Here is a 23,792-nt window from a genome sequence, read left to right as displayed (position 1 = left end):
TATATTAATGATGTTTTCTTTTCTTTCATATCTTCAGACAGATTCTTTCAAAATGGGACAAGATTTCGTGAAATGCTTCCCTAGCAGTGCAGACAAGCTCACTAACCTTAATCTGGTTTCCAGAACTTTAAATTTCGATGTGACTGACCAAGTTGTGTCCTCAAAACCTGCTGAGTGCCATAAATCTAGTAAAGCATCTTTTAGGGCCACATCAGAAGAACTCTTATTGAAAGATACTTCTCAGATGGAGTGCTTCAATCAGACACTTTCAAACAACAAAAGTAGTTATACAAGTTGTAATCCTCAGTCATACCACCTACTCAGTAAAGAACAAAGAAGAAAAAATCTTCAGAAAGAATCGTTACTGTTTATGAAAGGAGTCATGGATGAATGTACTCATGTAGCAAATTTCTCAGGTATGAATTTTTATATGAAATTGAGAATATTTGATGATGTATAAATTAGTGAAATATTTTTAAGGATGCTTTATAAGTTAATTTTGTATTTTCCAGAGTATATTTACTGTTGGCTTCAGAATGTGTTTAGCAAGATAACCTGATTATTTAAATGTATCATTTTATCCATGAAAATCTAAGACCATCTTATTCATTAAAAACACTGGATTTTGTACCTTCTTTAGAATAGTCATCTCATTATATTAGAGTTGAATATTACAGTATGGTATATTATAGTTGATTTTTAACTTATTAAAAAGATTTCTAGTTTGACACGTTTCACTGACTGAACTGTATGATGCATTTTATCTAATAATACAATTAATAGGACATATAAAATCTTAGAGATTTTTAAAAAGTATGTATGTTGCATTTTTTTAAAATCCTGTACCTAGTTCCAGTTGACCCAAGCCTCATTATAGTGGTTCAAGCCAAAGAAGATGCCTATATTCCACGAACAGGAGTTCGAAGTCTACAAGAAATATGGCCTGGTTGTGAAATCCGATATCTAGAAGGGGGTCATATTAGTGCTTATCTTTTTAAACAAGGACTCTTCAGGTAAGATGATTGGTCTGAAAAGGTGTCTATTGTTTGATTTTGGATTTATTTTTTTGACTGAACAAATACAAAAATTGGTGTTTTGTTGTTTTTTTTATCCTCACCTGAGAATATTTTTCCATTGATTTTTAAATAGAGTGGAAGGGAGGGAGGGAGAGTGAGAGAAACATCGATGTGAGAGAGACACATCGATTGGTGTCCTCCCTCACGACCTCAGCTGGGGCTGTTGATCAAACCTGAAATCCAGGCACATGCTCCTGGCCGGAATCAAACCTGAGACCCTTTGTCCGAAGGCTGACACTCTAACCACCGAACCAAATTGGCCAGGGCAAGACTAAGTAATTTCAATGTATGTTTTAGTCCTCTTGTTTCCTCCCTGGTTTCCCTCAGTTCTCACATTGTGGTACTCTTTCCTTCTTGTCCTCTTATTGACTTTTTCTTCTAGAGAACTAGGAAGTAGCCTATGATAGGCACGCTTTGCACGTGGTTTTACCCTCTTCTGATGTCAAAGGCAGGTGTTGTAGGGATGGGGAAGAATGTCACGCTCTGTGGAACTTGCTCAGGTTTCTCACTCCGCATGATGTTCTTTCTCAGATTGGCCTGAGCATCTGTGGAATAGTCTAGCACTGGTTTTCAGTAGCAAGTGAATATTGAACCTTAGAAAGAGAAGAGAAATATTGGTTTTGATATTAGTAACTTTTATGACTCCAGTATTTGTTAAAACTTATAAAACTTGTATACTATAACTCGTTTTTTCGTATCCTGCATTATTACTACTTTTATTCAAATTTGATGGTAAAAGGTATCGTTGGAATATTTATCATTAATGGTTAAATTAGTTCACATAAAGTGGTAGGTCAGTGCCCTGGGTGAAATAAGTGTTCCAAAATTTACACCTGGGTAGCTATAGAAAAGTTGAGTGTGCTATATGTTTGACATCTTTAATTCTTTTTAATCTAAAAAATAATTCTTTGTGTATTATTACTTCCACATATAGATGTCACCTTTTTGAGGTACAGACTAATTTATTATTTTTTTTATCCTCACCCGAGGACACTTTTGCATTCATCTTCAGATAGAGCGGGAGGGAGAGAGGGAGGAGGAGAGAGAGAAACATCGATGTGAGAGAGACACATCGAGTGTTTGCCACCCACACGATCCCAACCAGAGCCAGGGACAAACTGCAACCGAGATATGTGCCCTTAGCAGGAACCGAAGCCGGGCCCCTCTCTGGTCCGTTCTAACTGCTAAGCCAAACCAGCCAGGGCTCTTTAAGTCTGTAATGTCCTGAAGCATATAATAAATCTTTCTTTTTATTGTATGATCTTTTAAAAAATATTTCTTCAGCATTTGAATCCCTGTTGGTAAGTGAGCAGACTACCTCCCCAATGCAACTTTCTGACACAGTAAAACAGCAAAAAACAAAACAAACATTGTGAGTGCTTTGGGTTGCTAAGGTTGCTCAAGTAGAGTCTAAAGGTCTGTTACATTTTTGAATCAGAGAACCCACATGCTTGCTTTAGTAAATCAGTGTCAAATTTCTTTTTCTCTTTCATGTATCTAAGTGGGAGTTTGTCTGAAAGGCATTAGGAAGTATAGATATAATCATAGCTGTAAAAACTTGAAAGTGCTCATTTAAAGGCTTCATTTGAGAAAGAGATCAATGTTAGCTGTTACCGTGTGCCAAGTACTAGAGCAGTTGCTGCATATGTTACTAATCTCTACACAGACATACAGGGGCAAAGAAGAGTAACCTGCTCTGGAATCACTATTTGGCCTCCCTGAACCTCCCCCCCACCCCAATCACTTCAAAACCTAACAGTTTAGAATTTTAAAAATTCATTCTTTTCACTCACCAGATGTAACAAAAGCCACTCTTTTCTGTGCTTTTATATGTTGTGTTATTATTTAGAATCGATTGATAATACAGGTGAATAAGAGACTATTCAAAAGATTAAAAAGGCATATGTATACCTTTCCTAACCCTCCTCATACCATGTAAACAAGCCCAGGTTGCAACCTTAGGCATCAGGAAGTAAAAGAAATTCATTCTAGCAGAGCAAATATCCAGGACTAACTCAGGGGGAAATTTTGTTCAGTGGACAAAACATGCAGGGTCCCCCTCTCTCACCTGCAATCAATTACTGCTCTGTCACCTGCCCTATAGCAAAAGCTCTTTGTATGTTGACACCAACATGCAAATGTTCATCTTTAGTTTGTTTACCTTCTTATTTGTTACATTTTACAAGGGACACATTTCTGAGACAAACAAATAAAAGTGTGATGGAAGTCATAATCTATTAGGCTGCCAGTTTTAAAGATAACCTTAATATCTTTTCAAGAATGTGGGGAAATGCTTTGTCCGACAAGTAGGATACAGAATGGATATGATTTCGTTATTCTTTAAACTGGGTGAACATATAGATGTATGGATTTCAAATAAAAAAAAGCCCGTAGGGCCCTGGCTGGTTTGGCTCAGCGGTTAGAGCGCCAGTCCACGGACCAGAGGGTCTGGGGTTTGATTTTCCGGTCAAGGGCACCTACCTGGGTTGCAGATTCGATGCCCAGCCCCAGGCTGGGTCCTGCGGGAGGCAACCAATCTGTGTCACATCAATGTTTTTCTCTCTCTCTTCCTCCCTCCCACTCTACCTAAAAATCAATGGGAAAATATCCCTGGGTGAGGATTAACAACAACAAAAAGCCTGTAGGAAATATATAACGTTACAGCAGATACCTCAGAGTGATGGGATTATGACTCTTTTCCCTATGTTCTTGGGTTTTCTGAAGAAAACATTCTACAATAGAAATGTAGACTCTCACAATATGGAAAAAACAAAATAAGCTTTAAAAATAATATCCTTTAGCCCTGGCCGGTTTGGCTCAGCGGTTAGAGTGTTGGCCTATGGTCCCAAGAGACCCGGCTTCGGTTCCCGCTAAGGGCACGTACCTCGGTTGCAGTTTGTCCCCGGCCCTGGTTGGGTCGTGCGGGTGGCAGCCAGTCGATGTGTCCCTTTCACGTCGATGTTTCTCTCTCTCTCTCTCTCCCTCCCACTCTATCTGAACAAAATATGGAAAAACGTCCTCAGGTGAGGATAAAATAATAATAATATCCTTTAAATCTGTGCCAGATAATTTTGATTCTTCCTTCCCAATTAAATATTAAAATACTGCCCTGGCCGGTATGCTCAGTGGTTAGAGTGTTGGCCGGCAGACCAGAGAGACCCGGGTTCGGTTCCCGCTAAGGGCACGTAGCACCGTTGCAGTTTGTCCCCGGCCCCTTGGGGTTGTGTGGGTGGCAGCCAGGCGATGTGTCCCTTTCACATCGATGTTTCCCTGTCTCTTTCCCCCTCTCCCCTTCCCGCTCTGTCTGAAGATAAATGCAAAAATGTCCTTAGGTAAGGATAAAAAAATAATTTAAATACCTAGTAAAATTAATGTAGGAAACTACAGCGTTTGCTTTTAAGTTCAACTGCTAGGAACTTTTCTGTTTAATTGGAAGGGAGGGAGGAAGAGAGAGAGAGCGAGACATCGATGTGAGAGACACATCAATTGGTTGACTCCTGCACTACCTCTGCTGGAGCCAGGATCAAACCTGCAACCCAGGTCCGTGCCCTTGACCGGGAATCGAACCTGTGACTCTTCCGCCCGAGGGCCAGTGCTCTAACCACTGAGCAACCGGCTAGGGCAGGAACATGTTTTTTTAATAATAAAACGTATATCATAATCTATGAAATAAATTTAATACTATATTCTGAAAAATTATGTATCCAGTTAATATTTAACAAGTGATAAAATAAAAAGAAACCAGTTCCTTTTTCTTTTATCATTTCATGTATTATACATATATGTGTACATATATATTATATAAATCTAAGGCACAAAAAGTGCTCCACAGAAAACAGTGGTGGTTCTGCACGTGTGACACCGTCAGGCGGGAATGCGTCGGAGGTCGCGGCAGTGCTGAGGCTCCGAGCCCAGACCCACCCCCGGTACCTGCCTCTTCCACCGGGACCGGAGAGGAGGTTGTGGCCAAAGGTAATCTTTGAAACAACTTATAGTAAAACACTGCATGTTCCTCTTTTTTGCTAATTATTTGTAGTTTTTCGTTTTTAATTTTAGACGAGCCATCTATGATGCATTTGAACGCTTCCTGCATAAATATGCTAACTAACTGGATCACTGTATATAGCCAGTGTGGCCCTATTTCTCACAGGAGTTTCATCCTTTGATGGTGTGAAAAACAAGCAGACAGTACTGTATATCTAACTGCCATCGAGTTATTCTGGAATTCAGTGTTACAAGTCAGTCAACTATAATCTTTAAATGCATTTGAATAACTTTAAACCAGTATTTGGATGAAGTGATGTTAAAGTATTTTGTTTGTGGGAATCCCATATACTCAATATATAGTCTATTATTTCAACTTATGAAAACTTTAAATTTTTAATTATGAATAATTTATTGATTTAAAATAAATTTATTCATAGAAATTATATTGGTTTTTACAGAACTGCTAAATCAAAGTTTGTGATACATCAGCTTCTATTATATACCCTTATATTTTTACTACTGATTTGCTCTGAGAAACATGTTTATTTCCTTTATGGATCCATAGTGAATTTATAATCTTATTTTCACCTTTAATTTTCTGCCATGAAAATATATATGATGTGTGAAATCACCGTAAACTTTGAGTTCTAAAAAATCCTGATTGTTTTGTATGTAAGTGCTTTTAATAATTAAAACGAATATGAGAATGCAGACATAATGCATAAGACTTGGCTAGATTTTAAAACTGCCTAATGTTAGGTTAGAAAAAAAATGCCAAATATATTTCCCCTACTTAACAACTTTCAATTCATGAAAAGTGGAAATACCTGTTGCATTAATTGGTACACATTGTGTCTTAACATTTTCTTACATGTATATCTAGTCTGGGTCTACAAAACATCTAACTTTACTTTAGGCCAAGTACATAACAGCTTTGACTTCTTTATTTCAAAAATTAATAGCCATAGTGAAATTGTTCTGTCCCAAATAAACTTAACTTACAGAAAAGATTTTAACTAGTAACTTTTTTAAATTGGAAGATTACATGGATAGATACGGTGCTTTGTTTTTATGATAAAGTTCTCAAGCTGAGAGCTAAGATACTCTCAAAAAATAGAGGGGGAAAAAAAAAAAATATATATATATATATATATATACATATACATACATACACACACACACACACACACACACACACACACACACAGAGCCAGGCAGTAGAAAATATTTTTGAGTATTGTGTCAAGGCTTAGAATAAATGTATTTGAGTTTTATTTATTTAAAATCCGTGCTGTCTATAGATTATATTTAAAAATGTATTCCTAATCTAGTAAGGATATTTGAATTATGATTGTAGCCTTTTTAAGGAGATTTTGTCATGCTAACGTCTCCATCATTTCAATTTTTAAATACTATTTTTAAATTATTAATGTGAAGTCATTGATGGCATACAGAGTTATAAAATTTGTGAAACTACTTTGACATAACAAACCAACATGGTTACAGCCATTTAAGCTGTAGCAATTTTACATGTTCAGATAGAACCTTTACTTTTAACTGAAAGTATAAAAATCTAAAGTTCTTCAATAATATACCCTTTAAAGTAAAAGTTGTTATCAATTGAATCACATTTATTTTCTTTTGTGTAATGTGAGGTAATAGGATTGAATGCTTTCTGAATAGTGGGCTTTAGCAAAACCAATACTTTATTCTCACATAAGTATTTCTTACTGAGCAATTTATTTCACTTTAATTAACTCTTGGGCATAACTAATTTTTCTCAAATAGATGTGGAAGAACGTATTTAAGAATTTCCTCTGTTAACCAGCGTTGTAAGAATATGTTGCTGGGGGAGCACTCGAGGTCTTGCTTCCCAGCTTTGTCATCAATTTGGCTCAAATAAACTTTTACAGGAATTCTGAAAAAAAAAAAAAAGATTATACCTGTGCAGTTAACTAAACTGATTAATTCTAAGTCAAACTACCTTTTCTTAAAGTTTTTATCTACTCCCCCCCAAAATAGTAACTTAAGCTTCATATATATACTCACACACACAGCAGTGCTGTCTGCCATTTTGAGGACTGGACACATACACTGCTAGAAATTACTGAGGCCAGAGTTGCAGACTGGCCGTTGATTCAGGCCTGCTTAACCCACAGTTGCTCTATGCAGCGTGCATAATATTTCAGAATCCGAGATGTGTTCGGAATGGCACGCATTCCAGTTTGCCACAGTCTGCTGGACTCCCTCTTATTAGACTATGTCACTACTGTGTGTTTCCTACTCAGCCCTAGAGTTTGACAACCCTGATTTAGATCTGTGGTTAGAAAAAGCTTCTGAATTTCATGAGTTCCTAATGTTGTAATTACTATGAAATAATTGAGCATATGCATTTTAGATGGTTTCCTATGAATGTAATTTTTTAATGTGGTGCTTTCTCTTGTAAAGAATATTGAATTGTTAACACTGTAACTGAAAATTTTAAAATCATGTCCAAATATTTTATACTTCACAATAAAAGTTTATTTAAAAAGTTACTTGTGTTCAAGAGGTATTATTCTAAATCCTTGTCTGTTTATGACCCAAATAAGGTAACGCATAAATAAGCTAGGGAAGGACCGTGGCCAGGTAGCTAAGGTTGCAGGTTTAATCCCCAGTAAGGGCATATATAAGAATCAACCACTGAATGCATAAATAACTGGAACAATAGACTTCCGGTCAAGACGGCGGGTAGGTAAACGCGGTATCGTGTCCTCCCACAACCACATCAAAGTTACAACTAAACTACAGAACAACCATCATTCAAAACCACCTGAAATCAAGCTGAATGCAGTCCTACAACTACGGAATTAAAGCAGCAGCCACATGGAGACTGGTAGGAGGGCGGAGGGGACGGGCTGGGCCCACACCCAAGTGTGGGGATAAAAATCAGGGGGACACCTCGGCTGGGAAGGTCCTCCCTGAGGACTGAGGGGTCCCCGTCCCACACCAGGCGCCCTGCTCAGGGTCCCAGTGCCAGGAAGAGAATCCCCATCACTTCTGGCTGGAAAACCAGCAGGAACTGAGGCTCAGGGAGGCTGAGGCGGCTGGAGCCCCAGGCAGCTCCTTAAAGGGCCCGCGCACAGACTTAGCGGACTCTCTCCCTCTGAGCTCGGAGGGGAGGCAGCTCGAGGGGCGCCAGAGACACACAGGGAAGAACTGAGCTGTTTGGCACTGGAGCGAGGGCTGGAGAAGGGGCTTTCTCCAGGACAGACGTGCTGTCAGAGGCCTTTGCTCCTTTGGTGAGCCCTTCCCGGGGGCAGCAGACAGCCCCCATATCTGAGACCCCAGCAACCTGGCTCACACTGGTAGCCCCGCCCTGGTGACTCCCTGAGGCCCCGCCCCACCCAACTTTGAGGCCCACCCAAGCTGTTGCCACTTGCTTAACCATAGGATTGGCCTGTCTTGGATCCTGCTTCAGGTTTTTCCTAAATTCTTTCAAACGAGCAGCATCTGGTCTCAGCGACCCCCTTACCTCTCATTAAGTAATACACTGAAACAAACACAGGGAGGCAGCCAAAATGAGGAGACCAAGAAACAGGTCCCAAATGAAAGAACAGAACAAAACCCTAGGAAAAGAACTAAGCGAAATGGAGATAAGCAACCTAACAGATACTGAGTTCAAAATACTGCTTATAAGGATGCTCAATGAACTTAGTGAGAACCTCAGTGAACTTAGTGAGGGCCTCAAGAGCATAAAAAAGGACCAGTCAGAAATCATGGATGCACAGTTAGAATTGAAGGAGGCATTAACTGAAATAAAGAACAATTCACACAGCTTCAATAATAGAGTACGTAAATCCAAGGAGCAAACCATCGATTTGGAATATAAGGAAGCAAAAAATGCCCAATCAGAACAGCAAAAAGAAAAAAGAATCAAAAAAAAAATGAGGATAGTGTAAGGAGCCTCTGGGACAACTTCAAGCGTGCCAACATTCGCATCTTGGGGGTGCCAGAAGGAGAAGAGAGAGAACAAGAAATCAAAAACCTGTTTGAAACAATAATGGCAGAAAACTTTCCTAACTTGGTGAAGGACACAGACATACAAGTCCAGGAAGCACAGAGAGTCCCAAACAAGATGAACCCCAAGAGGCCCACACCAAGACACATCATCATCAAAATGCAAAAGGTTCAAGACAGAGAGACTCTTTAAAGCAGCAAGAGAAACGCAGCTAGTTACCTACAAGGGAGTTCCCATTAGGCTGTCAGCTGATTTCTCAAAAGAAACTTTGCAGGCCAGAAGGGAGTGGCAAGAAATATTCAGAGTGATGAAAAGCAAGAACCTACAACCAAGATTACTCTATCCTGCAAAGCTGTCATTTAGAATCGATGGCCATATAAAGACTTTCCCAGACAAGAAAAAGTTAAAGGAGTTCATCACCACCAAACCGTTATTACATGAAATGATGAAGGGTCTTTTTGAAGAAAAAGATAAAAAACATGAACAAACAAAATGACAATGAATACATATCTATCAACAATGGAATCTACAAACAAAATGAACAGGTAGAACAGAAACATTCTCATAGATACAGAGAACATTTTGTTGGTTGCCAGTTGGGAGGGGGGTTGGGGCAATGGGTGAAAAAGGTGAAGGGATTAAGAAGTACAAATTTATTGCTAGACTGACAAACCTCAAAGGGAAAGGGGTGGGGGAGGGGAATAAACCAAAGAACTTATATGCATAACCAATGGACACAGACAATAGTGTGGGAAAAGGCGGGAGGGGGGAGGGAGTGTGGAGGAGGGGGTCAATGGGGGAAAAATGTGGAACATCTGTAATACATTTTACATCCAACAATAAAGATTTAAAAAATAATAAGTGGAACAATAAATTGATGCTCTCACCCCCTTTCTCTTCCTTTAAAATCAATCAATAAAAATAATCCGGGGAAGCTCTAGCAGAATCATATTCAGTATCTACAGCAAAAGCCAAAATTTCTCCCAAAATATTTGTGATCCCAGGGAAACCAGCTTTCTGAGAGACCATTGTTGTCTGAATGTTGTATAAACTCACTCACTGTTGGATATGATTACATTTATACTAGTAAATATACTGCAAACAGTTAAAATCTGGAAATAAGAACTTAACTATAGGATGCAGCTGGACCGGCAACGGGAATCCTGGGTAGAGGCTGCTATAGAAACTGGGTTTGGATATAAAAGGAAAGATGATGGCAGATGAGACAAAGGGAAAAGAGGTACATTTTGCAGGAGTAGATAACCTACTTCTAGGAATAGTCATATAGGCAGCTGTGGCCAGTTTGGCTCAGCGGTTAGAGTGTCAGCCCTTGAACCAAAGAGTCCCAGGTTTGATTCCGGCCAAGGACATGTACCTCGGTTGTGGTTTGTCCCTGGCCCCGGTTGAGGTCCTGTGGGAGGCAACCAATTGATGTGTCTCACATGGATGTTTCTTTCTCTTTTCCTCCCTCCCTCCTGCTCTATCTGAAGATAAATGGAAAAATATCCTCAGGTGAGGATTAAAAAAACCAAAAAAGTCATATAGGCAGAATCTTAGGAAACCAAAGGTTGTAGGAAGGATTTTGAAACAGTTTTTTTTTTTTTTTTTTTTAGAGAAAGAGGAAAGGAAAGGGGAAGAGAGACAGAAACATCGATGAGAGAGAACATCCATTAGCCGCCTCCTGCATGCCTCTCATGGGGGACTTGGCTCACGACCTGGGCATGTGCCCTGACCAAGAGGTCACCGGTTTGATTCCCGGTCAGGGCACATGCCCAGGTTATGGGCCAAATCCCCAGCAGGGGTCATGCAGGAGGCGGCCCAGCGATATTCTCTCTCATCGATGTTTCTGTCTCTCCCTCTCCCTTTCTTTGTCTCTAAAATCAATAAAGGGAGAAAAAATATTTTTTAAAAAGAAGTCATACCCTAGCACTTTGCTTCTCAACGTGTGATCAGTATGTTGGCAGTGTCAACAGACAGAACTTAATATAACACTAGTAACAGTAATATTTAATCATTTTTCAAAATGCCCTAAAAATAAACTAAGTTCAAAGAAGCATAACTTTTTTTCTTCTAGTTGTCAAAGAACAAGGATTTTCAAACAATAGAATTTGTCAATGTAAGAGACGTCCAAACTTGTAGAGAATTTTTATGAGTTTATTTGAGCCAAACTGGCAACATATGCATAGGAGTAAGATTTCAAATGCTCCTGGAATAACAATTTTGCAGCCTTCTTTTATACATTTGAAACTAAGGAAGGACGTAAGGAAAACTGCCTGGTGGAGGGCAAAAGCCAGGCAGGGATTGGATTACAGGCTAGTTAACAAGATTATGTGCTCTTCTGAGGGTTAATACCCCTTTCCAGGGGTATTAATGTTGTTACAAAGGTGTGTTAACCTACATGCACAAGAACAATGGACTGGGTTGGCTTAAAATCTTTTACTAAAGAAGTTATAGCCCCGGCTGGTTTGGCTCAGAAGTTAGAAAGTTGGTACAAGGACAGAAAGGTCGAGGGTTGGATTCCAGTCAGGGGTGTGCACCTGGGTTGCAGGTTTGATCCCCAGCTCAGGTTAGGGGCATGCAGGAGGCAACCAATCAGTGTGTCTCTCTCACATCGATGTTTCTTTCTCCTTCCTTCCCTCCCTTTCAGTGTCTCTGAAATCAATGGAAAAAAATGTACATCCTTGGGTGAGGATTAACAACAACAGAAAAGTTATAGGCCTCCTGGGGCTGAACTGCCCACCATGACTTACCTGCCCAGTTAGGAACTTATGGTCAGATCGCCCTGAAAGGTATCACTTTCCACTGAACCCCTTTTTTTCCTGTCCACATTGTAAAATAAAAGTCTAAATAGTGGCCCAGCTGGTGTGGTTCAGTGGTTGAGAGGTCACCGGTTTGATTCCTGGTCAAGGCACATGCCCAGGTGTGGGCCTGATCCCTAATAGGGAGACATGCAGGAGGTGACCAATCGATGTTCTTGCTCATCGATGTTTCTCTCTCTCTTCCTCTTCCTTCCTCTCTCTCCAAAAATCAGTAAAGAAAAAGGAATGTTAAAAAATCACTAAAGAAAAATTATTTAAAAAAACAAACAAAAGTCTAAATAGTGAGCCAGGAAAGGCCGAGTTTTGAGCATCAAGGTGGAGAGTTCTTAGGCAAGACACCTGAAACATTTGAGAGAATTCCTACTTCTTGGGAGCAGGAAGGAGGGTGTCAATAGGGGGGGAAAGAAGGGACATCTGTAACACTTTCAACAACAAAGGTAAATTTTTTAAAAAAGAGAGTTCCTACTTCTGTGAAACTGACTCATTAAAACCAACCTACCTCGGAACAGCAACCTGGTGGAAAGGTAACCTAGATCGTTTTGAAACTGTTTGCATGGCAAGCACAGTGGGGTTTTTGTTGTTTTGTTTTGTCTTTTTTTGCTTTATTTGTATAATACAGATAAGTGGAAAAAGAATGAAGTTTCCTGAAGGTGCTTTTACTCTTACTTTATCTAAGATTGAATATGTCACTGTATTTACTGAAGAGAAAGTACCGATAAAGCTTTTCAAATACGCATTAGCACTGACCCTGCCGAGAATGGTAGAGATAATTAAAGTATTTAGTCCTATCCAAGCATTTGCCTCATGTTTTTTGTGATAAACAGGGCCCACGGCTCTTTGACTTGGAGGTAATGATAGTTCAATATATCCTATTGAAAAATTGGTCTCTTTTATTTTTATTTTTCATCCTCACCCGAGGACATTTTTGCATTTATCCTCAGATAGAGCGGGAGGGAGGAAGGGAGGGAGGAAGAGAGGGAGAAAAAGAGAAACATCGATGTGAGAAAGATACATCAAGTGGTTGCCACCCACACAACCCCAACTGGGGCCAGGGACGAACTGCAACCGAGGTACATGCCTTTAGTGGGAACCGAACCCAGGACTCTCTGGTCCATGGGCTGATGCTCTAACTGCTGAGCCAAACCGGCCAGGGCTCTAATGTTTTTTTGTGTTTGTTTTTTTTTCCCCTTTATTGATTTTAGAGAAGAAGGGAGAGAGAGAGGAAGATAAAAGCATCAATGAGAGAGAATATCGACTGGCCACCTCATGCATGCCCCTCACTGGGGATCGGGCCCACAACCTGAGCATGTGCCCTGACTGGGAATTGAACTGCGATCTTTTGGTACATGGGTCAATGCTCAACCGCTGAGCCACACCGGCTGGACTAAATGTTTTTTAAAATATGTTTTCAATGATTTTTTTTAGAGAGATAGAGACATCAATTAGCTGCCTCCTGCATGTCCCCTTCTGGGGATGGAGCCCAAAAGCTGGGCATGTGGTGTGACCAGGCATCGAACCGGGACCTCTCAGTCCATGGGACAACGCTCAATCCACTGAGCCACACCAGCCAGGCAAAAACATTGGTCTCTTTTAAAGTCATCATCTTATAGGAAGTTAATAAAATTATCTCTGGGTTCAGTTTTATCTTTTCCTTGGACTGTGGGACTTGGGAGCAGACTATATTTAATGCATTCTCTGAAATCTCCAGCATAAAGTACACCTATTTGCACATTGGGTTTTTGCCAGTCTGAACCTAAATTGTACTGCTAATAAAAACAAAGATCTTCATGTTCTTGTGGGACTTCCCTGAGACTCCAGGGGGAGGGGAAAAAGCAATGGGTTCAATCACTGGATGAAATATTAGCATACTCTAAACAGGAAAAACAAGATTTATCTTTTAAAGGCTCATCTGAATAACCATTTGAATATCAAGTTTGTATAAGGTGACTAGGTATTTCATAACTTCTGAGGGCTTAGAGAACTATCTCCCTTTTTTATTATTATTTTTTTTCCTTGATTGATTTTAGAGAGAGAGAAACATTGATGAGAGAGAACATCGATGGGCTGCCTTCTGCACGGCCCCCACTGGGGACCAAGCCCACAACCTGGGCATGTGTCCTGACTGAAAATCGAACTGACGACCTCTTGGTGCAGGGTCGACTCAACCACTGAGCCACACTGGTCGTGCAGCTGCTTCTTCATTTTTTAAATTAATTTGAGAGAGGGAGAGAGACAAACATCAATGTGAGAGGAACACGGATCGGTTGCTTCCAGTATATGCCCCAACTGGGAATCAAGCCTGCAACCTGGGTATGTGCCCTGACCAGGACTCGAACCCACAGCCCTTAGTGTACCTGTGTTCCAGGTTCCAGTTTTCCATCACAAAGAAGAAACAGGTCACGGCTTCAGGTTCACGATCTTCAGTTGATCATTCTCTTTGTTCTCGACATTCCAGTCTTTTCTAATAAGAAGAAACAGATTTTTAAATTTTATTTATTAAGCCCTGGCCGGTTTGGCTCAGCTGTTAGAGTGTCGGCCTGCGGTCCCGAGAGACCCGGGTTCGGTTCCCGCTAAGGGCACGTATCTCGGTGTCGCAGTTTGTCCCCGGCCCTGGTTGGGTTGTGTGGGTGGCAGCCACTCGATGTGTCCCTTCACGTCGATGTCTCTCTCTCTCTCCCTCCCACTCTATCTGAACAAAATATTGAAAAAAGTCCTCAGGTGAGGATTAAAAAACAAAATTAAATTTTATTTATTAATTTTTTTTTTTTTTTAGAGAGAGAAGGGAGAGAGAGAGAGAGAGACCTATTTGTTGTTCCACTTATTCATACATTTATTGGTTGATTCCTCTATGTGCTCTGACCGGTGATCAAACCCACAGGTGTCTCAGGATGGTGCTCCAACTGAGTTACCCGGCCAGGGCTTTGATGTTTCAGTCTTAAGGAGATCATTTGCCTGGTGGTCGGGGGCTGTGAACATGCATTTAAAGCTTTAAAAAAAAATTTTTTTTCTTTTATTTTTTTTTTATTTTTCATGCACCCCGACTGGGAACCAAACCCACCACCCTGGCGTTTGCCCTGAACGGGAGTCGAACTGGTGACATTTCGGTGCTTGGACGATGCTCAGCCACACGGCCGGCAGCCCTCAGTTCCTGTGCCGTGAGGTGGGAAGGTCGACGGTCACTGTCCTAGAGGCACATGGTGCTCGTAGAAACCGCTGACGCTGTGTTCCGGCGAGGGGCACGCAGCTCAGCCCTGGTTCCCTGGGGCCACGCAGCCCCTGGCACGTTCCGGGGACGAGGGTCCATCGCTTGCTCTGGGCAGTCACCCTGTCGTTAGTGCAGAGAGTCGGTACCTGACATGTCCAGCTTCCTCCGCAGTCCTCAGGGCCAGTGCGCTCTCGGAAGTAAGTACCAGATTATGAGAACTGGTCGGTCAGTGACCTGTCTACTCACATCACCGGGCTGGAGAGAGGACTGTTTGGGTTGCCCGTGCCCTGGGGCAGAGAAGCAGGCGGGAGCTGCCTGACTTGCTGGGCTGATCCTCTTCCCAGTAATTGTCTTCAATTTTTTTTTTCTTTATTGATCTTGAGAGAGAGAGGAATGGAGAGGGAGAGAGAAATAGAAACATTGATGAGAGAGAACATCGACTGGCTGCCTCCTGCATGCCCCTCACTGGGGATCGGGCCCACAACCTGGGCATGTGCCCTGACCAGGAACCGAACTGATGACCTCTGGGTGCATGGGTTGATCCTCAACCACTGAGCCACACCGGCCGAGTACATTTAAAGCTTTTGAAAGGATACAATACATCAGGGAGATTATTATAACTATAAGCAGCATAATTCCCAATGTTCAGAATGTACTTCAGAGCCATAGTCAAGACCCAAACCAATCAAAATCAAAGAAGTCAAAGGACCCAGCAAAGGAGTCACCTTTTTAAGCCAAGTGGCTTGCTCAGTAATCAGGAGTTTCAGTTTCCCCAGAAGTGTTAATCCAAGTGCAGCAGAATGTATTGGCCACAGCTCAGACATCTCCTTGCTCAGCTAAAAGATAATCAAAGTCTACCCTATTATCAAGAACAACTTTGACCAAAGAGTCTAAGGATCAATATCTTCAGTAGTTAAGGAGAGGTTCCTGATCATAGTCTCATTTACATGTATTCCTAACTAGGGAAGTAAGGCCCTGCCAAAGGAAGCCAATTCTGAATCATGAATGCCTCATGGTAGGTCATTTCTAACTCAAGATGCAAATCCAGAAGAGCTGACTTATGTGGTGCCCTAGTTCCTTTGTGAAAAGTTAGGGGCACAGTTAGAGAACCTAAGAAGCATCATGGGCCAACCATCTAGGTTTTTCGGTTTTTTTTTAATCCTCACCCGAGGACATTCTTTTCCATTTTTTGCTCAGATAGAGTGGGAGAGAGAAGGAGGAAGAGAGAGAGAGAAAAACATCGATGTGAAAGGGACACATCGAGTGGCTGCCACCGGCACGATCAACCGGGCTGGGAACAAACTGCAACCGAGGTACGCGCCCTTAGCGGGAACCGAACTCGGGTCTCTCTGGACCGCAGGCTGATGCTCTAACCATTGAGCCAAACCAGCCAGGGCCCATCTAGGTATTGATAGGCCCAAGGAGTCTAATAATCACCACAGACGATGGTAAATCCTGTTGGGGCACAAAACACTTCCACCAAGGTGGCACTGTTATTGGACTCATTTATAGGGACTGTTACATTTGCCCATTTAAGCCAGAGGTCATATTTTTAGCATATTTGCTAAGTCTCCTAGTCTGAAATAAAATGTTCTAAATTCTAGAGGTTACCCCCTTAGTAATGGCCTGGAAATACTGGTGATAGTGTTATCTTTCTAGGCCAATGCCAGAGTAAAGAGCTTCATGTTTAGCTAAAGTAGGAAGTCCTGAGCCAGCATCTCATGTGGAAGTTGTCTACATCAATGGCAGCTACTTTCTTCCTTGTCAATTTGATTTGAAGGTGCCCAGCATCTGCACAGAATCAGATGTCAGGGAAGTCTTCAGTTGTGAACATGCATACAAAGTTCAAAGCCCTGAAATTTGGCTGCCATCTGGGGAATGAGGAGGACCTGGTATAGTCTCTTCAAGGAGACTCAAGGGCAGTCTTTTTTTTTTTTTTAATTATTTTTTATTAATTTGTGTTACAGATGTTTCTCCTTTTTCCTCCATTGACACCCTCCTCCCCATCCCCCCCTGCCCTATCCCCAGCTTTGTTGTCTATGTCCATTGGTCATGCATACATGCATATAAGTTCTGTGTTTTATCCCCCCCCCCCAACACCTCTTCTGGGGTTTGTCAGTTTGTACGCTACTTCTATGTCTCTGGATCAGTTTTGTTCATCAGTTTGTTTAGTTCATTATATTCCACAAATAAGTGAGATCATGTGATATTTGTCTTTCTCTGCTTGGCTTGTTTCGCTTAGCATAATACTCTCCAGGTCCCTCCATGTCATCTCAAATGCATCTTAGAGCTGCATTGTATTCCATTGTGTATATGTACCACAGCTTTTTAATCCACTCATCTACTGATGGGCACTTGGGTTGTTTTCAGATCTTAGCTATTGTAAATAGTGCTGCTATGAACACAGGGGTACATATATTCTTTCTGATTGGTATTTCAGGCTTCTTAGGGTATATTCCTAGAGGTGGGATCACTGGGTCAAATGGAAGTTCAATTTTTAACTTTCTGAGGTAACACCATATTGTTTTCCATAGTGGCTGCACCAGTCTGCATTCCCACCAGCAGTGTACTAGAGTCTCCTTTTCGCCACACCCTCGCCAGCACTTGTTGTTTAAGGATTTGTTGATGGTGGCCATTCTGACGGGTGTGAGGTGATACCTCATAGTTGCTTTAATTTGCATCTCTCTGATGATTAGTGACGTTGAGCATTTTTTCATATGTCTCTTGGCTATTTGTATGTCCTGTTTGGAGAGGTGTCTATTTAGGTCCTCTGCCCATTTTTTAATTGGGTTGTCTTCCTTTTGTTGAGTTGTATGAGTACTTTATATATTTTGGAAATTAATCCCTTATCTGATGCATCATTGGCAATTATGGTCTCCCATATAGTGGGTTCCCTTTCCATTTTGATGATTGTTTCTTTTGCTGTGCAGAAGCTTTTAAGTTCGATGTAGTCCCATGTGTTCATTTTTTCCTTTGTTTCTCTTGCCTTAGGTGTTGTATCAGTGAAAATTCTGCTGCGTATGATGTCTGAAATTTTGTTGCCTACATTTTCTTCTAGAATTTTTACGGATTCACGAGTTACATTTAACTCTTTTATCCATTTTGAGTTTATTCTTGTGTATGGTGTAAGCTGGTGGTCTAGCTTCATTTTTTTTGCATGTAGCTGTCCAATTTTCCCAACACCATTTATTGAAGAGTGTCTTTACTCCATCGTATGCTCTTGTCACCTTTGTCAAATATTAATTGAGCATATTGTCTTGGGTCAAGCTCTGGGTTCTCTGTTCTGTTCCATTGATCTATCTGCCTGTTCTGGTGCCAGTACCAGGCTCAAGGGCAGTCTTTTTTAAATTGATTTTATAAAGAGAGGAAGGGGGTAAGGGAGAGAAGGGGTGAGGGAGAGAAAGGGAGAGGAAGAGAGGGAGAGACATTGATTTGTTGTTCCACTTATTTATGCCTTCATTAGTTTGATTCTTGTGTGTGCCCTGAGCAAGATCAAATGGCCAGGGCCTTAACTAGGAATCTAAGTTTGACCTTTGACCAAGGGGTGAAGGTATACCTGGGGAGATTTGTCTGCAACCTCGGGAGTTTTATTTTAAAAGGTAACTGCCTAATAATCTGTTCAGAGCAGAAAGCAGATCAGAAGAATTAGTAAAACGTGAGTACTCAGGTGAAAATAAATGGGGGAGCAGTAGAAGTCATGTTTATCCTATCGTATTTTGTTTTAGGCACCTGATATTTTTAATTAAAAATTTTTTTTCTTTATTGATTTTAGAGCGAGAGCAAGGGAGAGAGGGAGAGAGAGAGAAACAGCAATGAGGGAGAACATCAACTGGCCACTTCCTGCATGACCCCCACGGGAGATGGGCCCACAATCTGGGCACGTGTCCTGACCAGGAATTGAGCCAGTGACCTCTTGGTGGTGAGTCAATGCTCAACCACTGAGCCACACACACTGGCCGGGCATATTTAAAATTTTTCCTTAGCCTTTTGTAATGAGTTTTTTCATAAAGCTGTTTTGCAATCCTGAGGCCTTTTGCACACCAATTAAAGTAGGCATCTCTGTTCAACTCGGGGTCCCTTGCTCAAGTGTACTTCTTCAATGAGCCATTTTGTTTCATTGGAATCTTCCCATAATGACCATCATAATTCTAGGTTTTTAGTAAAATTTTAATATATATTTTCAGATATATACACTTCTGGCACTATGTTTTAAAGATAAAACAAGCAGGTGGTGCTGGAAGGTGGCGTGCTCAACTCTTTGGATATAAAAATATCTCATTTCTTGCCGTGGCCAGTTGCTCAGTAGTTAGAGCATCGGCCCACGGACCAGAGTCATAGGTTCCTTTCTGGTCAAGGGCACATACCTCAGTTGTACTTCCGATCCCTGGCCCTGGTCAGGGTTGTGTGGGAGGCAACCAATCAATGTGTCTCATTTCTTTAGCTAGGCCTTTGGGTTTCCTGGAGCCAAACTAATAATAAGAAGGCCTATTACCATGGGAGTCTTCTTGAGGTGAAGAGGGCTCTAACAACCTTCACACGCTTGACCTGTGTTCACCAAGGGTCTGCAGCTTTTTTTTATTCCCAAGATTCCCATTAGCAACTAACCATTTAAACGAAAATTTTATTCCCCTGAGGCCTCCTACTGGACCACATATGATCCTGAAACCAGTCCAATTACAAGTTGGACCCAATCCAACTACAGCTGGTAACCACCAACAATTCTCAAATAGAAGATTCTGTACTAGCCTTTATCTACACTAAACAAAACGAACAAATGTGCACATTAACAAATCAGCAGTAAACAAAGAAATGTTACTATGGACTGGCCAATAGAAGGCTGTGCACACTACCAGCAGTTAGTGTGCACTAAACCCGCAGACTCCAATGAATGGGGACTGCAGACTGGAACTGGGCAAAGGACTAAACCAGCAAACCCTGGTGAATGGGGACTACAGACAGGAACTGTGGGAAAGAACTAAACCAGCAACCCCCAGTGAATGGGGACTGCAGATTCGAACTGGAGGAAGGGATTCCAAATAACTGGGGAATTGTGGACTGAACCAAAGGCTGTAAGGATTTGTATTCTGAGTGAAACCATCTGCCAGTTTAAGTTGACCTGCTCATCTGTGGCTTGGATAGCCAATTAGATCAGGAGTTCAGAACACCAATGGCCCTCCAAAACAGCAAGAAGGAGAACTCAAAAAAGTTGTAATGTTTGCAAAGTTCTAGGGTACCACACCTGTTTCTCATTGTCCCCAAATGTCATTAGAACTTCCCTTCAAATCCCATCATTGTTGTCACCAAATCTGTTAAAGAACAAAAATTCAACCAAGCAAATTTAAGGATCTAACTGGATTGAAAGATTTATGAATTGGGCAGCAGAAAGGTGCTCCAAGAAGTGTACAAACTGGAAAGTTATTTTTTTATATCCTCACCGGGGTATACTTTTCTATTTATCTTCAGATAGAGTGGGAGGGAGGGAGAGGGAGAGAGAGAAAAGCATTCATGTGAGAGACACATTGATTGTCTGCCTCCCAAAGGACCCTGACCAGGGCTGGAGACTGAACCAAAACCAAGGTATGTGCCCTTGACCGAAATCGAACTCACGACCCTTTGGTCCATGGGCCAACGCTCCAATGCCTGAGCCAAACCGGCCACGGGAAACTGCACGCCCCCAGAAACTGCCTCCTGCATGCCCCCCACTGGGGATCGAGCCCACAATCCAGGCACGTGCCCTATCTGGGAATTGAGGTGGGACCTGTCAGTCCATGGGATGATGCTCAATCCACTGAACCACACCAGCAGGGCTAAATACAGAACTTTGGATGTTCTTATCAAAAAAGAGATCATCGCCCTGGCCGGTTTGGCTCAGCGGTTAAAGCGTCGGCCTGCGGTCCTGAGAGACCCGGGTTCGGTTCCCGCTAAGGGCATGTACCTGGGTTGCAGTTTGTCCCCGGCTCTGGTCAGTCGTGCGGGTGGCAGCCACTCGATGTGGTCCTTTCACATCGATGTTTCTCTCTCTCTCTCTGGTCCTCTCTCTCCCTCCCACTCTACCTTAAAAAAAAAAAAAAAAAAAGAGATCATTGTGTTGCCAGGTGAAGTTGTTTCCAAGAGGCGGCTATGTGAAAGTAGAATTGTTAGTATGTGTTTAAAAGACAGACAAGCAGCTAACTTCCTTCACTGACATTACAGGCACTACAGTGAAGATTCCAAACATCTCCTGCTGAGTTCTTTAGAGACCCTTTAAGAACACATTTACTCTCCAGTTCTTGCTCTGGAAGTACAACCTATTTCCAAGAAAGTCCTCCTTTGTTTCTTCAATAAAGTACCTTTATGATTTTTCATTTAAAAAAAGCAACGAACAAAACCACTATTAAAAAGAAAACCACAGGCCCCAAATGGCATCACTTGTGCTAAAATCCCATGATACCAAGCCTAGATTAAAATACCTGATCTACTTGCAGTTTCAAACTCTCCTAGAAACATAACCTTAATCAACCTGTCTGGAATTTCTGGTAAGTATCAATGAGGTAATCTCCATAGAATGAAGAGGCAACCTGCATGATAAAAACCCTTCTCCAAAACAGATGTCCAGACCCATTTTCTTTTGTTAATCCATTTCTTGCCCCACCTTTCTACCTATAAAAGCCTTCCATTTCAATTTTGTTTCTTTATTGATTTTAGAGAGAGAAGGAGGGAGAGGGAGACAGAGATAGAAACATCGATGAGTGAGAACATCCATTGGCCACCTCCTGCCTGCATACTCCCCACTGGGGATTTGGCCCACAACCTGGGCTTGCCCCATCCAGGAACTGACCTGGCAACCTCTTGGTGCATGGGTTGACACTCAACCACTGAGCCACACTGGCCAGGCAAGTCTTTCATTTTGTACAAACTCATCCAAGTGTCCTTCTAGTGGCTAGATGGGCTACTGCCTGATTCATGAATTGTTTAATAAAGCTAATTAGATCTTGCCCTGGCCGGTTTGGCTCAGCGGTTAGAGCGCCGGCCTGTGGACTGGAGAGTCCCGGGTTCGGTTCCCGCTAAGGGCACGTACCTTGGTTGCAGTTTGTCCCCAGCCCTGGTTGGGTTGTGTGGGTGGCAGCCACTCAATGTGTCGCTTTCACGTCGATGTTTTTCTCTCTCTCTCTCTCTCTCCCCCTCCCACTCTATCTAAACAGAATATTGAAGGATGTCCTCGGTTGAGGATAAAAAAAAAGTCTTTCATTTTGTACAAGCCCATCTGAGTGCCCTTCTAGTGGCTAGATGGGCTGCTGCCTGATTCATGAATTGTTTAATAAAGCTAATTAGATCTTGCCCTGGCTGGTTTGGCTCAGCGGTTAGAGCGCCGGCCTGTGGACTGGAGAATCCCGGGTTCGGTTCCCGCTAAGGGCATGTACCTCGGTTGCATTTTGTCCCTGGCCTTGGTTGGGGTCATGTGGGTGGCAGCCACTCGATGTGTCTCTCACGTTGATGTCTGTCTTTCTCTCTTCCTCCCTCTCTCCCTCCCTATCTCCCTCCTGCTCTATCTGAAGATAAATGCAAAAATGTCCTCGGGTGAGGATTTAAAAAAAAAAAAAGCTAATTAGATCTTTATATTTACTTGATCGTATTTTGTTTTTTAACACCACTAGTTAGATAGCCTATATAAATGTAACTTTGTAGAACCATTCCACATAGCCTTTTTCTCAACTGAATCACATGTACAGTCATGTACTGCATAGCAATATTTCTGTCAATGACTGACCACATATATGAAGGTAGTTCCATAAGATTATAATGGAACTGAAACATTCCTATCACCCAGTGACCTGGCCATAGTGCAACATGTTAGTCATGTGTTTGTGGCCATGCTGGTGTAAACAAACCTACTATGTTGCCAAATCCTATAAAAGTATAGCACATACAATTATGCACAAAACATAATACTTGATAATGACTATGTTACTAGCTTATGTATTTAATATACTACACTTTTTAATTATTATTTTAGAGTGTACTCTTAGCAATACACTATACCATACAGCCTAGGTGTGTAAGTACATTCTATGATATTCATACAATGATGAAATTGCCTAATGACACGTTTCTCAGAACATAGCCCCATCATTAAGCAGCTATAGTTAAATTGCTATAGGTAAAATCGAATGTGTTCTGAGTCTCATCAAGTGTGAATTTGTTGATAGGCTTTTCTAAGAGTCAGGCATCGCCCAAAGGCTGATTACAAGGAAGAGCAGCTGGTTGGTAGTTAAAAACACAAGGCTTCGCCAATAAAGGGGCCAGTAAAGATGGCACTGTTCTGGGACTATGGGCGGAAATAAAATCCCTATTTAACGAGAAATGAATTCAGGAGGTTGCTTAGGTCAGATAAATTGGGCACTAGTGTGGAAAACAAGAAAGGCCTTATTGTTTATAGCTGTTGTAATGTTTGCATAGTTTATTAGCTTTATGAAATTAAATAATTTGTGCCTGGTACAGCTTTTGAGTAAATAAAATATTAATCTCGATTTGAACGCGGCTGAAGTGAGACTCATGGGAGGAGGGGGGCCTTGACAAGCTGTCTAGTTTGGCAGCCCTAAAGCTGAACCCATTTTCAGCAACCTTGCACCCCGAACATAAACGTTATTAACTCACAAATACACGCAGCTGAAACCAATGTCATCACTCGCTGATGTGAGTGCCAATTAGAAAGCTCGTACCACATT

The 23,792-nt window shown here is 41.7% G+C and overlaps 1 protein-coding gene and 1 long non-coding RNA gene across 18 annotated transcripts in view; one reads left to right on the top strand and one right to left on the bottom strand.

Moving 5' to 3' along the window:
* The window catches only part of ABHD18 (abhydrolase domain containing 18), a 66,162-nt gene extending 60,841 nt beyond the window's left edge, over window positions 1-5,321 (top strand). For 11 of the 16 annotated variants that reach the window (XM_036239856.1, XM_036239855.1, XM_036239857.1 and 8 more), the window contains 3 exons: window positions 38-416; window positions 851-1,013; window positions 5,133-5,318. In XM_036239856.1, the coding sequence (XP_036095749.1) occupies window positions 38-416; window positions 851-1,013; window positions 5,133-5,184 (594 nt within the window). In that variant the 3' untranslated portion in view covers window positions 5,185-5,318. Of the gene's footprint in view, window positions 1-37; window positions 417-850; window positions 1,014-5,132 lie in introns of all 16 variants that reach the window. The other 5 variants (XM_036239858.1, XM_036239862.1, XM_036239859.1 and 2 more) reach the window with 3 other exon arrangements.
* On the bottom strand, window positions 1,417-15,429 carry LOC118615197. 2 transcript variants are annotated; one of them, XR_004956400.1, is made up of 3 exons: window positions 15,234-15,429; window positions 14,237-14,343; window positions 1,417-1,669 (listed from the first exon to the last, which is right to left on the bottom strand). It is a non-coding gene; the product is annotated as an uncharacterized LOC118615197 (long non-coding RNA). The 2 variants fall into 2 exon arrangements; XR_004956401.1 differs by having other exon boundaries at window positions 15,334-15,417.
* Between the last annotated feature and the right edge of the window lie 8,363 nt (window positions 15,430-23,792).

This window comes from Molossus molossus, unplaced genomic scaffold (assembly GCF_014108415.1).
Source record: "Molossus molossus isolate mMolMol1 unplaced genomic scaffold, mMolMol1.p scaffold_m16_p_4, whole genome shotgun sequence".
NCBI lineage: Eukaryota > Metazoa > Chordata > Mammalia > Chiroptera > Molossidae > Molossus > Molossus molossus.
The sequence above is the reverse complement of the archived record's forward strand: the minus strand, read 5'-3'. Positions and strand labels throughout refer to the sequence as shown.